The 13,567-nt window shown below is 60.4% G+C and overlaps 1 protein-coding gene across 3 annotated transcripts in view; it reads right to left on the bottom strand.

Annotated features, from left to right (window-relative positions):
* LOC102050790 (mitochondrial Rho GTPase 2) overlaps positions 1–13,567 on the bottom strand; it is a 45,427-nt gene that overhangs the window by 3,353 nt on the left and 28,507 nt on the right. Inside the window, exons 40-57 of one of the 3 annotated variants that reach the window (XM_055709636.1) lie at positions 12,177–12,296; positions 11,596–11,680; positions 9,494–9,552; positions 8,294–8,375; positions 8,127–8,170; positions 6,772–6,825; positions 6,318–6,370; positions 5,653–5,761; positions 5,085–5,186; positions 4,532–4,630; positions 3,967–4,075; positions 3,595–3,715; positions 2,642–2,726; positions 1,339–1,484; positions 1,150–1,250; positions 948–1,078; positions 401–481; positions 77–199 (exon numbers count right to left, since the gene is read on the bottom strand). In XM_055709636.1, coding sequence (XP_055565611.1) covers positions 77–199; positions 401–481; positions 948–1,078; positions 1,150–1,250; positions 1,339–1,484; positions 2,642–2,726; positions 3,595–3,715; positions 3,967–4,075; positions 4,532–4,630; positions 5,085–5,186; positions 5,653–5,761; positions 6,318–6,370; positions 6,772–6,825; positions 8,127–8,170; positions 8,294–8,375; positions 9,494–9,552; positions 11,596–11,680; positions 12,177–12,296 — 1,704 coding nt within the window. Of the gene's footprint in view, positions 1–76; positions 200–400; positions 482–947; positions 1,079–1,149; positions 1,251–1,338; positions 1,485–2,641; positions 2,727–3,594; positions 3,716–3,966; positions 4,076–4,531; positions 4,631–5,084; positions 5,187–5,652; positions 5,762–6,317; positions 6,371–6,771; positions 6,826–8,126; positions 8,171–8,293; positions 8,376–9,493; positions 9,553–9,928; positions 10,021–11,595; positions 11,681–12,176; positions 12,297–13,567 lie in introns of those variants that run through there. The other 2 variants (XM_055709634.1, XM_055709635.1) reach the window with 2 other exon arrangements.

The raw sequence follows: 13,567 nt of genomic DNA on the forward strand, positions 1-13,567 counted from the left end.
GCTTAAGTGCCCAGCCCCTGGGACGTGTGGGGCTGCCATGCAAAGCCTGACGTCCCACAGGGCCCCTGCCAGCCACCTTATAAATACTGGCACAGTAGCTGAAGGATCTGGGGTCGTTCAGGTCGTAGATGAAGCAGGCGACGTCGCAGGCTGCGTCCGACGGCTTCGTGAACTGCGTGTCAGCGCTGACCTCATACAGCTGGAGCAGGAAGGGAAGGGATGGGTGGCACAGCACCGTCTCAAGGGCACAGGCCATTTCTCACACCAGCACACGGACTGTGCTGGCATGACCACAGCCACAGCCCAGGGGTGCCAGGATGCTGCTGCAGCAATATGGGGGGACACAGCCCAGCCCTGCCGTCAGCCAGCCAGCAGCGATTCCTTTCTCTCCCTGACTTACTATAAGGTACTTCTCCTGGCCGTTGACCTGCACCGTGTTGATCGCGTAGAGGGATGGCTCCCCTGCGTTCTCCCTCTGGGCCTGCCACCAATGAAAACATCGTCTCAGACAGCAGGGAGCAAGAGCAGTGCTTAGGGGAGGGAGAGCACTGCCCACTGCCCCAAGTCCCTGTGCTGTAACGGCCACCTGAAGGCCAGCCTGCCCACAAGACGTGGGGCTGTTCATAACTTGCAGGGAAAGTCAGCATCACCTCGGTCAGATCGGGGAGATACGGCTGCCCAGGAAAGGCACAGCCCCTCCGAGATCCTCAGGACAAGCAGAGGGAGCGGGCCCACTGCCTCAGGCAAAATTAAGGATGCAAGAGCCACAGCGACTGGCACCAGCAGCACAGAGGGGACTGTGAAGCCCTTTGCCTGGCTGCTGGGGCCTGGCCACGGGCAGGGAGGTGCCATCACACGGCAGATCACTCAACGGCCTCACGGCTCTGCCTCCTGCTCCGCTGGGACGCCCTGCCGCAGCGCGGCCGGAGAGGGGAGCAGCCACTCACCGCGAGGCTCCTGCCGAGGAAGGCCTGCAGGAAGGCGGACTTGCCTGCGCCCCTGGCTCCCAGCACCTTGCAGAGGAAGACGTTTCTCTGGGTCTGGCCTTTCTCCAGGTCAATCCTCTTCTCCCGGGTCACTGGCAGGAGAGAGGCTGGTGAGCGAGAGGAGGGACCTGAGCCGTGACAGGAGGGGAGGGCATGGCCGTACCTGTGAGGGCTTGTGTCTGGGAGTCCTGCTCTGAGAGGATGGGGTAGCCCAAGTAGCCCAGGCACTCCAGGCAGTGCCGCACATCCAGGTAAGCCACAAGCCTGGAGAGACAGAGCGCACCGGGAAGCCAGCAAGATCAGCAAGGGCTAAGTGACATGACTAAAGGCAGGGGAGAGGGACTGAGCTTACGTCCACTGGCAGAGGAATCCATGCAGGGAAAGCAGGCCTTTATCAGTGGTGCATACCGTGTTGTAAAGCTCAGGGCCCCAGGGCACGCAGGGGAAGACACTGAAGAAGTTCTGCAGCTCTGTGGGCGAGAGGGCTCCGTCCTGGTCCTGCCAAAACACAGGGGAGTCAGCAGCTGAGGCACGACACAGCCTGTACAGGCACCAGCAGCTCTCTGCAGCCACACCATGCATTGTCAGGGTCCGGAGAGGGTCCCGGGACAAAACCCACCTCCCTCACTGCTGCAGAATGACACAGGGATGCTTTCAATGGCAAAAATCAATTGCAAGCGAAGCCAGAGCTGTGTGAGCGTTACAGAGGGCCTATGCCCCAGGGACTCCCATCACTGCACAAGAGGCAGGCCGATTCTGCTTTGCGATCACAGCTGGAACCACTGGCAGCCCTGCTACCGGGCAGGACCTGTCCACGCTCGCCCCACAGCCCTGAGCTGCTGTTCCTGGCGTCCCTGGGGCCAGCCACCCCGCAGCAGCCTCCATTGGTCCAGCCTGGCCTTCCACACCGCAAGATAACTAACCCAAGGTCTGTGTGGCCACCAGACCAGCAGCTAACCACACACCAATGCAGCACCTTCAGGCTGGTGTGCCTGAGGAGGATCTGCCAGCACCTGGGCACGCAGGGACATGCATCAACTCAGTGCTGCAGCTCTCAGTGGCTGCAGAGCTGCTGTACCCCAGGTGCACATCAGCATCTGAATAACTAGTCCGGGCAGGTGCATGCAGATCCAACAAATTCCCTTCTCCCACACTCCAAAGAGCAAGAGCATGGCACAGATCAGTTGTTTGCTTTCCCTCTCTCCAGCCTGGCACCCCCTCCACAGGACTGGCAGCTGTGTGGGTGCTTGGGCTTGGTCCGTGGCTGCAGGCCAGCAGCTGTGCCTGCTTCTCCTGCCACCCTGCGTGCTGCAGCCAGGCACTATGAGGGGCCACACTACTGTGATGTTAACTCAGACCCATCCCCTGAAGGCCCAAACTTTACTGGCTGCCCTTTGGTCAAGGGTAGCAACCACAACCCCGTGCCCTTGACATGCTGCTGCCATCAGACTGTACAGCTTGCCGTGACCACCTCCTGCTCTCAAAGCCTCGGCAAGAGGCTGTGAAGGGAGCACAGTGGCAGAGGAAAGGCCTTCACTGGCACTACGTCTGCTCCCTGCAACAGAGGGGTGGGCAGGAGAGCGGCTACCCCCAAACATGCAGCCCAGCAGAGAGCAGCACCCCCTCCCCAGGTAGCTCCACCGCATGTTGCCCACCTTATCGTGCTTCTCAAACAGCCGCTGCAGGAACTGGTAGCCCAAGTGGTTGAGCTCTGTGGAGCAGCCGGGAGGAAGGCGGAACCTGTCAGAAGAGATCCAAGTGAGCCTCCTCAAGCCCTGAGTAAAGGGCAGCGTGTGAGCAGGTCTTCGGCCAAGCTGGATGTCACCCAGAGGACGCAGCTCCCTACTGTCACCCTGCTTGAGGCCAGCGGTTGTCTCCAGGCCTGGCTATTCCTTGACACAGCCCTTTTCTTTTAGGGACAAGCCCTCAAGGGTGCACAGTGGCCTCTCCTTGGCACACCCATGCTGCCCAAGCAGCCGGGGAGATGATCTAGCGCTTGCTCTGCCTCATGCCCAGGGCTTCAGTAGGGCACGGCACTACCCCTGGGGTGCCTTCCACCAGCAAAGGCCCTGTCACCTCCCTGCACAGGCTGCTGTCTGGAGAGAGGATGAGGCAGCTCACAAACCAAACCCTTTCATTACTGCCAGATCACCACCTCCAGGGTGGCAGGGAGCAGAGAAGAGAGAGCAGCTGCAGAATCAGCCGGGAGGGAGATGCTGACAGCTCACTGCCCCCGACAGAACCATTCTGCCTCAGCTCAGGCAGAGACAGAACAGCCTTCAAAAACCCCTTGCTGATGCCAAGGGAAGTTGGGACAGGCCTTCATTCATTCCCCACCTCCTTGTCCGCCTACATCAGAGCCAGCAGCACAATCAGCAGCTCCAAGGCCTGTTTTATTTGTTGCCAGCCCCACGTTGTCAGCTCCTGCCCACAGGATAAGGTGAGGAGCACAAACCTGACCATGACCTAAGGGTGCGGATTCAGCTTCAGCTGAGGAATGCAGTAGACCCCAGGGTGCAGAAAGGAGCCAGCAAAGGTGCTGGTGCCTGAGCTGCGCACCATGAGGATGTCACACCCTACCCGCCCCACTCCATGGTAGGATACGCACTGTGGGTAGAGATAGTCATCCGTCAGCTCCAGCTCGTCGTCGTACCCGAAGCGGCGAAGGATGGTCCAGGTGGTCTCATGCCGGCCCCTCTGGATGAAGAGCGTGTTGAGAAAGAGGAAGCCTGCAGAGGAGATCAGGTGGCTCAGACACAGCGGGGCCAACTGAGCACTCAGCCTCAGGGTTCCACTCCTCAGGACCACACTTTCCCTGGGAAAACAGGCTGCTTGGCCAGAGAGCTCCAGCAGTCACAGCAGGCTCAGGCTTGAGAGGCAGGAGGCTCAGCCGCAAGGACAGGGCCCCTCACACTGTGCTGAACGAGATGGGTCCCTCCATCCCTTGCTGGGCAGGGGCATGGAGCCCTTGTGCTGTTACCATTCAATGTCAGGCCGTTGTCCTGCACCCCGTCTGTAGTGTTCTTCCACACAACCATCTTCACATCCTCCAGTGCCTGGGGAGCCAGTGGGTTTCCAAAACAGGACTTCTACCTCCCAAGAAAAAGGTGCTCATCGTCAGCAAAGCACACACAGCACAACCCTCTTTCTCACCACCATCCCTCTCCCCTGGCAAGGAGACTGTGTTTCTAGGAGAGAAAATCCACCCAGCTCATGGATTACTGCCTCAGACCTTGACCAAACCCCTGTTCTTTAGCATCCCACTAACATACGACTCAACATCTACCTCCAGAGCCTCCTGCTCTTACCACTGCAGAGCAAACTTGGCCCAAGCCTAACAAAGATGGAAGACCTGCGGATCCCCATGTGCGCCGAGATGCACCCTACGGTGCTTTAGCTACGCAACAGCAGAAGTACTGAATGTAAACAGGACGGCTATGTCAGAAGGGACAGTCAGCCTTTCTGCCTGGTATTGGATGGAAAGGGGACCCCAGAGGCTTTCCACAAGGGACTGGGGAATATCTCAGCCCTGCAGCCAGCCGTACCTGGAAGTAGTTCAGTTCATCATCGCTAAGGATCTGGTTGTTATCCTGGTCTGAGAGGTTGAAAATCCGGGTCAGCGCTCGTGCACACGCAGGTTTCAGCTGCAAGGGACCAACCATGGTGACAAAACCAGGGTACCACCTTCGACCTGGCTCTTCCTCCTGCCTCCTGACACCCCATGCACAGAGGGGTTCCCTTCCTTTACTGGCTGGGTGCACGGTCCAGCTAGGCCACTATTGCAGCTACCTTGGAGGTGGAAGTCAGGAGCAGGACAGCCCACGGGAAGTTTTCTCCTGGACCCTTCCCACCGTGGCCAACACGTGGTCTGGAGCATGAGGGCTTCTGCCCCACCATGCCCCAGGTCCCTGCAGCTCTCTCTGGCCTGGATATGCTCAGCTGGCTACACCCAGCACAGGACATGGGTGCTTCCCCTTGCTCTGGCTGCGCTGGCCCAAACTCTCCACCCTCCTACCCAGGGGCAGAAGCACAGCACCAGACCAGAGCGCTGTGATGGGAAGGAGACTCCTCCAAGGGGCTGGGAACAGTGCTTCCTACCTGTTTCTCCTCTGGGTCATAGAGAGGGGCGGTGGGGTGCAGCACAGCTTTCTGGGCATAGTAGAAGAGTTCGGAGATGTTCTTGAGGTTCTTGGCGGAGCACTGGGGGAATTCAAAGGAAGAGACAGCCCTGTGAGCGAGGACAGGTGATGGGCTGGTGATAAGGGGCTGGAGGAAGACGACACGAGCTCCCCAAGCCAGATAAGTTGTGCATCAAAGCACAGAGCAACACCTGTTCACCATGAGGAAAAAACCAAAGGAAACCTCTTGCTCATGCTGCATCTTTGCTATGCGTGTTCCACAGCCCCAGAGCCAAGCAGGGCTGCCATGTAGCTCCAGCATCAGTTACAGCTGGAGAGCCAGAGTGGGCAGACACTGAAACTCACTCCCTGCAAAGTGGCAAAGGACAGAAAGCCTAAAGCACAGGCTCTCAAGACCCAGATGGGGTACTCTGGCAGAGCAACATTTGCAGGACAGGTCTCCACAAGCACAAAGGCTCCCTGACTCATGCCAGATAAGTGCTCCTAACCCTCAGGGAGGCTTTACAGAAACCCTCCAGTTTTCTCACCTCCACACAAGTCTCAATCTCTGAGAACTGGTTCATGATGGGCAGGATGACATCCATGGAGCTCCCCACCTGCAGGTCAGACTTGTTTCCCACTAAAATAATGGGGATCCTGGGAAAAAAAAAGATGGAGAGCCAGAGAACATGAGTGAGGCCACCCCTCTCTTGGTCTCAGCGCTGCCCCAGCCATGCATGCTCCCAGGCAGCAGGCCAGGGAGCCTCCCCACCCTCCTCTACAAGGTCCAGAGCAGCTTTCCTCCCTCCCACGGCTGTGAGCACCCATCTGGAGAAACAGACTGCCTGATCCTGCTTACGCTTTCACCCAGCAACAATATGTTCAGGAGCCTTTAATCCAGCACAGCAGCCTTCTGCCTAAGTGATCCACACACAGATTGTGGCTTCTGTGCTCCCGTACTCCCCTGGCAGCCTCTTCTCCCTGCCTGGCTCAGAACAGATAGAGGGGGGAAGGAACCCTCTCCTCTCCCTCAGCCTCAGCTGGATCTGCGAGGGAGAAAAGCTCCCACGTTCTTCTGCTGCAAGTGGTCTGGCCACAAGTCATAAAGCTGGTTTGATCTCAGTAAGCTCAGGAGGGGGCAAAGGTGGTGGGCACCCCAACAGCCTGCTGAATCCCCCAGTTCTGCAGCCGCAGACCACGCCACACACGGTACCTGGAGCCCTTTTCAACTCCCCCGTTCACCATAGGGATCCACTTTGTGCGAATCTGAAAGGCAAGCACAGGGAAAGGGCTGTCAGCGCAGCCTGAGAGGCAGCTCCCAGCACAGGTGCCGGGGCAGCCAGCAGGGCCCTGCAGCCATCTGCTCCCCGGCACTGCCCCACACCAGCAGGCAGCGCAGAGCCAGGGATGCTGGATGCCAGCAGAAGGATGCAACAAACCTGTTGCTCCCCAGCACGTGAGGGCAATGGCCAACGTGGGAGCAAGCCCAGGCTCTGCTCAGCCAGCCTCTGCTTGCAGGGGTCTCAAACCCCAAATCCTTCACAGGGCTGGGGGTTGTCAGTACCCACCCACACCAAGAAGCTGGGGCAGCAGGGAAGGACCCAGCGCTGGAAACCCCTTCCCCTCTGGTGCTGCTGCTGGAGCAGGGCTGGTGGGGAACCCGTTACCTTCTCAATCGTGGCTTCCTTGGTGACATCGTACACCACGCAGACCACGTTGGCCTGCAAGAGAGAAGCAGCAAAGGGTGGTGAGCCAGGGTCCACACGGCACGCTCCCTGCGGCAGGGAGGCCGGCTGAGCCCGAGGCGCGGTGCTGCGGTAGCGGCAGGCCAGCCCCACGGCCAGGAGCCCCGGCCCCACGCGCTGTCAGCACGCTCGCACTGAAACCCAGCAGCGACAGCTGAGCGCGCGTGAGTGTGCACACGTACACACAGCCCTCCCACAGCAACAACTCGCATGCCGTCAACACAAGCTCTACAACAGGCTGCTCAGAGCAAAGACGGGGGCTCGTCTGCTTCAGGAGCTGCTGCGGGCACATCTGCTTCCATGCCTGGAGCCCCGGCTCCCTGCTCCCCGCCCCTTGCTCCCCCCCCCAGCATGGCTGTGCCCGTGTTCCACGCTGGGCCAGTGGCCGCTGCCCTCCTCCCCTCTCTGACCCCATGCAGACAGCGCTGACACCAATGCTTCATTTGAAGCAGACAGGAGGGATCACTGGCCCTTTGAGGAGAGAGTTTAACGCTAATCCCGAGGACACACAAGGGTTTAGGCAGGATTTCCTGGAGCTGTTTTAAGCCTCTGTATGCTCTTGCTGTCTGGGTGGAGGGAGCAGGACCCCCGTGCCCACTCCTTGACCATTAGCCACTGAGGTGGAGAGATTAAATAGCTTTGTTCACGTGAGGTGCACAGGGGAGAGACAGTTTTATTATCCATAATCAAGAGGTCCTCCTCCCTGCAGAGCCGAGGTTAATCCCAGGGCAGAGAAGAGCAGCTGGGCTCACCCCAGCCAGCCAACTAGATTACTCCTCCATGGCTGCTCTGAGGGATGTGGGAGCCCTCATTCCTCCCTGCCCAGCACTCCCCAGGGATTCAGCTCCCAGACCAACTCCTCTGTGCCACTGCTTCCCCAGGCAGCCACAGGGACCTAACACAAGGAGCAGGGTGGTCTCACCCAAGCTCAGCAACTGCTTCTCCCCTCTTCTGAGTCCGTTGGGAACATCTGGAGGCTAAGAGCACATTGTCTGCTCAGCTGCCTCCTCCTCCTCCCCCTCCTGGTGGGCAGCAAGCTGCCCCCCTGCCCCCCTGAAGGCTCCCTGGAGGGCTAGAACAAGCCACACACGACAGCTTACAAGACAGAGAAAGATTAAACAAACCTCTAAACAAAATGACAGCATTAATCCACAGATAACCAACTGCCTGTGCATCTCCGGGTGACCAATGGGGAGAGTGAGCAGCCACGCTGGCTGCAGGGCTACAGGCACCGCAGCCTCCTGTCCTGCAACACCTCTGTGTCCAGCCCCGCTCACCTTAGCGATCTCCTCCTGCAGCTCATCCTCCGTCTGCTCCGACTCTGAAAATGGAACAGAGCAGTCACCAGCTGCCCCCAGCAGCAGGGCCCCCTTCCCACTCCCCTCAACCAGGCAGAGAAGGGGAGAAGCGAGGCCGGCAGGGAGTGAGGGGGGACAGGCCCTACCTGAGTAGTCCACTATATGTGTGGGGACCTTCTCAGGGGTGACATCAGCTGGGATTGTGATCTCCTCCGCGCGAGGGGGCACCTGCAAAGCCAGCAGACTCCAGTCCAGCCGGCCATGCCAAATGCAACCGAGAGGACAGGTAACAAGGGACTTCAGATCCCAATACAGCTGCACAGCTCCATCCCTGCCAGGGTGGGATGAGCTCCAGGCCACAGACCACCCAGCCCACCGGGCTGCAGCTGCCGCTACAGCTCACTACAGTCCAGCCCTCACACAGCTGGTGTCCCCAGGGTGAAACCTTCAACCACCCTCCAGTCCCGAGCCCTCCCTTGAGACGAGCCCTCCTTTGAGAGGCAGCTCCTGACAGCACAGAGTCCCACCAGAGAAGCCATCTTTCAGATGAGTCATCGCCAGCACTGTCACCCCTGCTACAGCTCCGGAGATAAGCCTCAGCACTCCCCCAGCTCTCCGGCCTGACCTCCTGGCAGCTGGGAGAAGCTCTAAGCTGATTGTCCAGGCTTTGCTGCGAGAGCATGGGAAGGTGCGCGGAGCCAGTCCTCCCCCAAACCCTTGGAGCTGATGCTTCCCAGCACAAACATCGCAGAGGTCACCATCTGCTCGCAGGCAGCGAAGAAACCACCTGGCAGCACGAGGCAAACATGCCCAGCCAGACCGATCCCATTTCCTTATCTGAACCACACTGGGAGAGTAAGCCCCTGAGCTGGAAGCTCCAAGGGGCACACGTAGGCAGGCTGGATGCTGCTCCTCACAGATGACCCAGTTCAAAGTACCGAGCCCACCTCCAGGTGGGCACAGAAGACAGGAAACATGGTTTGGTCCATCCCAACGATTCGGTGCCAGTGTCGGCACAGCAAGGCTGGCGCCGGGGAGCAAACAGCCCTGCCGCGCAGGGCAAGGCTGGGCCCCACAGCCTGCCACCCTGGTGGGTGCAGAGTCCCCCAGCAGCAGGTGCCTGTGCCCCTCCCCAGGGCAGAGAGGGCCCCAAGTCAGGAATTAGAGCACAAAGCGAAGAAAACAGCCTTTCAGCTGGAGCTCCACGGGGCCCTCACCGTCCTGCGCCACCCCGGGGCTGTCACCGGGCCCAGGGAGCTGGGGCACTCCAGGCACCCCCGCCTCGGGCCGGTGGCACCCGGGACAGAGCCGGCCCGGGGGCCCAGGGCTCCCCCCCTCACACTCACCTCTTCAGGGAACTCCTCGCCCACCAGGGCCATGATCAGAGATGTCTTCCCCACCTGGGCTAGGAAAGAAAGGGAAGAGGTTGGCACCGGCCCGGCGGGGCGAGAGGCAGCCGGGGGGCAACGGCCGCCACAGGCGGAGCCAGCGGCCGGTCAGTCAGTCACCCCCGCGGGCAAACGGGGACGCGGGTGCCACGATTCCGCCCGGATCGCCCGAGGAGCCCCGGCGGCGCCGGCCAGGCCGGCCCGAGAGCACTGCGCCGGCAGGGGCCACGGCTCCCGCCCCGCCGGGACCACGGGCAGGCCCGGCCGCTGCCCCGGCCCCCCGCTCAGGCGAGGCCCTCCCGGTGCCCGGTGGCACCCCCCGGCCCCAGGCCGCCCCAGGGGCTCAGCCCCCGGCCCCGCCGCCCCCGGGCATGCCCCCGGCGCCCGCCTTACCCTCCCCCAGCAGGAGGATGCGCACGTCCCGCTTCATGGCGGCACCGGGGCCGCCGCCGCCTCCCGCCGCTTCCGGCCTCACCAGCGAGCGGCGGCGCAGAGCGGCGCGGACACAGCGGCGCCCCCCGGCGGCCGGGCTCGGCGCGCAGCACCCCGAGACCTCCTGGCTTCGGTTTTCCATGTTTTATTTAAAAATAAAATCCAAAACAAACAGCAAACGGGGCTGTAAAACACATCCCACAACCGTCCGGGCCTGGCCTGCGGGCCCGCCGCCGCGGCCGGCCCCAGCAACCCGCGCGGGGAAGGAGGGGGGGGGGCCGGGGCCTGGGGGCCGGGGCCTGGGGGCCGGGGCCTGGGGGCCGGGGCCTGGGGGCCGGGGCCTGGGGGCCGGGGCCTGGGGGCCGGGGCCTGGGGGCCGGGGCCTGGGGGCCGGGGCCTGGGGGCCGGGGCCTGGGGGCCGGGGCCTGGGGGCCGGGGCCTGGGGGCCGGGGCCTGGGGGCCGGGGCCTGGGGGCCGGGGCCTGGGGGCCGGGGCCTGGGGGCCGGGGCCTGGGGGCCGGGGCCTGGGGGCCGGGGCCTGGGGGCCGGGGCCTGGGGGCCGGGGCCTGGGGGCCGGGGCCTGGGGGCCGGGGCCTGGGGGCCGGGGCCTGGGGGCCGGGGCCTGGGGGCCGGGGCCTGGGGGCCGGGGCCTGGGGCTCTCCTGCCTCAGCCGCCCCTGAGCTCCCAGAGGAGAACGGCGCTGTGGGAAGCTGTGACGAGGCGGCGGCCGGAGGGGGCGAAGCGGCAGAAATGGACGGTGTCATCGTGGCCGGTGTAGTCCTGCGCCTCGCTGGCAGGGCAGCGCAGCAGCCTCAGGAGCCGTTCTGTGGGGAAAGGAGAGCAGTCAGCGCTGGGGGAGGGAGGTTCCACCACCATAGGCCTCGTCCCTGCCAGCACCAGTGCTCCTGCTCACCCACCAGCCCTCTCCCCACTGAGCCACCAGGCTTCTTCACATAACAGCTTCTTGCCAAGGCAAGTGGGCAGCCGGGGGGAGCGCGTGACCTGGCGGCCCCACACTGTGTCAGGCTGGCACACCGCAGTAATGGATGCTGCGGCACGCTTTAGTGCGGTGCTGCTGTCTCACACCCCCATGGAGCACCTGGTTCTGGGCTCACAGCAGGTGCCCTGCAGCTCTGGGGCAGGTGTGGAGCTCACCCTGCTCTCAGGAGCCGCTGCCCCAGTAGGACAGATGCAAGCAGCTACAGGAGCACAGTGCCCTTGACAGGAGGAGGGTGCCAATGGTCCCTGTGCTGTGGGAGGGTCCCTTCTGCACCCCGGGCTGTAGCTCACAGCTACACAGAGGTGAAGAGACCCTGTAATCCCATGAAGTCATTCGAGTGAGAAATCCTGCTCATTGACAAACAGGACTGAGCTCATGCATCTCATTTCTAAGCTAGGAGTCTCCAGGAGCACTCTCCTTGCCCAACACACCCTGCCCACAGTCCCAGGACTGTAGCTTTCAGAGTCTGAGGATATGGGCTGTTGTGTGTGCACGTCTCTCTTGTTTAAAAGGAAAAGGATGCTTGGTTTCCTCACTTGCAGAAAGAATGGGAGACCCCTACCTGCCGAAGGTAAGCTGGGGACAAGGCAGCCTGGGCAGCAGAGTCCACGGCACCCCTTGGTACTCACCACCAAAGCCGACAGCTATGAATCGCGCTGCAGGAGACAGGCTGAGCGACGTGGCAAAGTACGGCAAGGAGATCTTCTCAACTACCTGTCTCCAGAAAGAGAAACATACCAATGCCTCAGAAATGAGAAGGCAGAGCGGCTGCAGTTAGGAGGGTAAAGGGCTCCTCTCAAAGGGGAGGCTGACAGATGCACAGCACCTCTCAGACCACGGAAACCTGCCAAAGGCATCGACTTTCCAGAGGAGACTTGGCTCAGTGATTTAGATACAGTGCTCCTGAAAGCCAGCGCCTTCCCCTCCAGTCAGATGGAAAGGCAGCAGGGTGGCAGGGGAGACTGGCAGCCTGCCCAGACGCAGCCCAAGGCAGGGGCAGGACCCTGCTGCTCACCTGGGCCAGGCTGGGGAGTTTCTGAGATGAAAAGCTGTTGCCCTGAGCAGCTGCTTGCCTGAGCCTACCCCACACCTTCAGACTTGGCTTTACACGCAAGGCACCGCTGCCTCCCCCCACTGCACCTTGTTCGACGTGGCCATAACCCCGCAGCAGCAGAGAAGTGCCTACACCACCTGGGCAGGGCATGGGTACCTGTTTTTTGCGCAGACTGTAAAATAAGGCTTCCTTCTGCATCCCAAAGCCGACGTAGACCAGGGTGCCGTGTTCCCAAGGGCAGAAGGCAGCCAGGCTGGGCGGAAGGCTGATGAGACCCTGGTGAAGGGAACAAAATTGAAGCTAGTTTCTCCAGCCTGACCTGACAGAGTGGGGACAAAACGAGAGCATGGAGGGACACCAGCCCTTGGGTTGTGGGTGTCCAAGCAGTGGGAAATTAGGATGATGGAGGCTGCTTCCTCCCTCTTGCATTGCCACCTCAGATGTTCTCATGGCAAAGCAAGGAGCAACCACACACTGCCATGGAGACCTGAAGCAAATTGTTTACTGTCATAGCAGGACACATGAGGGTCCAACAGGTTGAATTTCCACAGAGGCATTATTGCTATGTGGGCTTGAAGGCGGGATTGTGTTATGGATCAGCTTAACACAAGGAAATCAGGTGCAGAAGATAAACATCTTTAGTAATGGATACAAGATCAATCCTTCCCCCATTTACTGTGGGGAGACCTGTAGTGAGCTGCCTTCTGTCCTGGTTTCAGCTGGGATAGAGTTACTTTTCTTCTTAGCAGCTGATGCAGTGCTGTGTTTTGGATGTTGATAACGCACTGGTGTTTTTAGTTGTTGCTAGGTAATGTTTATACTAATTCAAGGACTTTTTAGTTTCTCAGACCTTGACAGTGAGAAGGCTGGAGTGGCACAAGAAGTTGTGAGGGAGCACCGCCGGGACAGCTGACCCGAACTAGCCAAGGAGACATTCCATACCATGGGGCCTCATGGTTTGTATATAAACTGGGGGGATGGGGATGGGGCCTGCCGAGCACTGCTCGGGGGGCTGGTTGGGCACCGGTCAGCAGTTGCATTGTGCATCGCTTTCTTTTCTCTCTTCCTTTGGGTTTCATTCCTTTCCCCTTCTCTCCTTTTCGTTACAACTTCTTTTTATTATTAATATTGTTATTTTGGTTTCGTTTTATTTCAGTTATTAAATTGTTCTTATCCAACCCTCGGTTTTACATTTCTTTCCAGTTCTGCTCCCCATCCCGCTGGGTGAGGGAGGAGCGAGTGAGCAGCTGCGTGGTACTTAGTTACTGGCTAGTGTTAAACCATGACACCTTCATGGAAAGAAAATCCATTGTTTTGGAAAAAAACAAAGAAACATTGACCAAACTCAACTGCTGTATGAGCCTGCCACCCTCAGGGCCAAGCACTGTCTGGACCAAGGCACCATCGCTTGCCCCCAAAAGAGGCCCAGCTCCCTTCTGCATGCCAGTGTCACATGTACAGGGGACCATCTCCACGTCCTCTCCAATACAGACCCTCCTCCCTTTCTAGCAGGCATCCTGCTGCCCAAATCTCACACCTGGGTTGGA

The sequence above is a fragment of the Falco cherrug genome, chromosome 4, assembly GCF_023634085.1.
Source record: "Falco cherrug isolate bFalChe1 chromosome 4, bFalChe1.pri, whole genome shotgun sequence".
Taxonomy (NCBI): Eukaryota; Metazoa; Chordata; class Aves; order Falconiformes; family Falconidae; genus Falco; species Falco cherrug.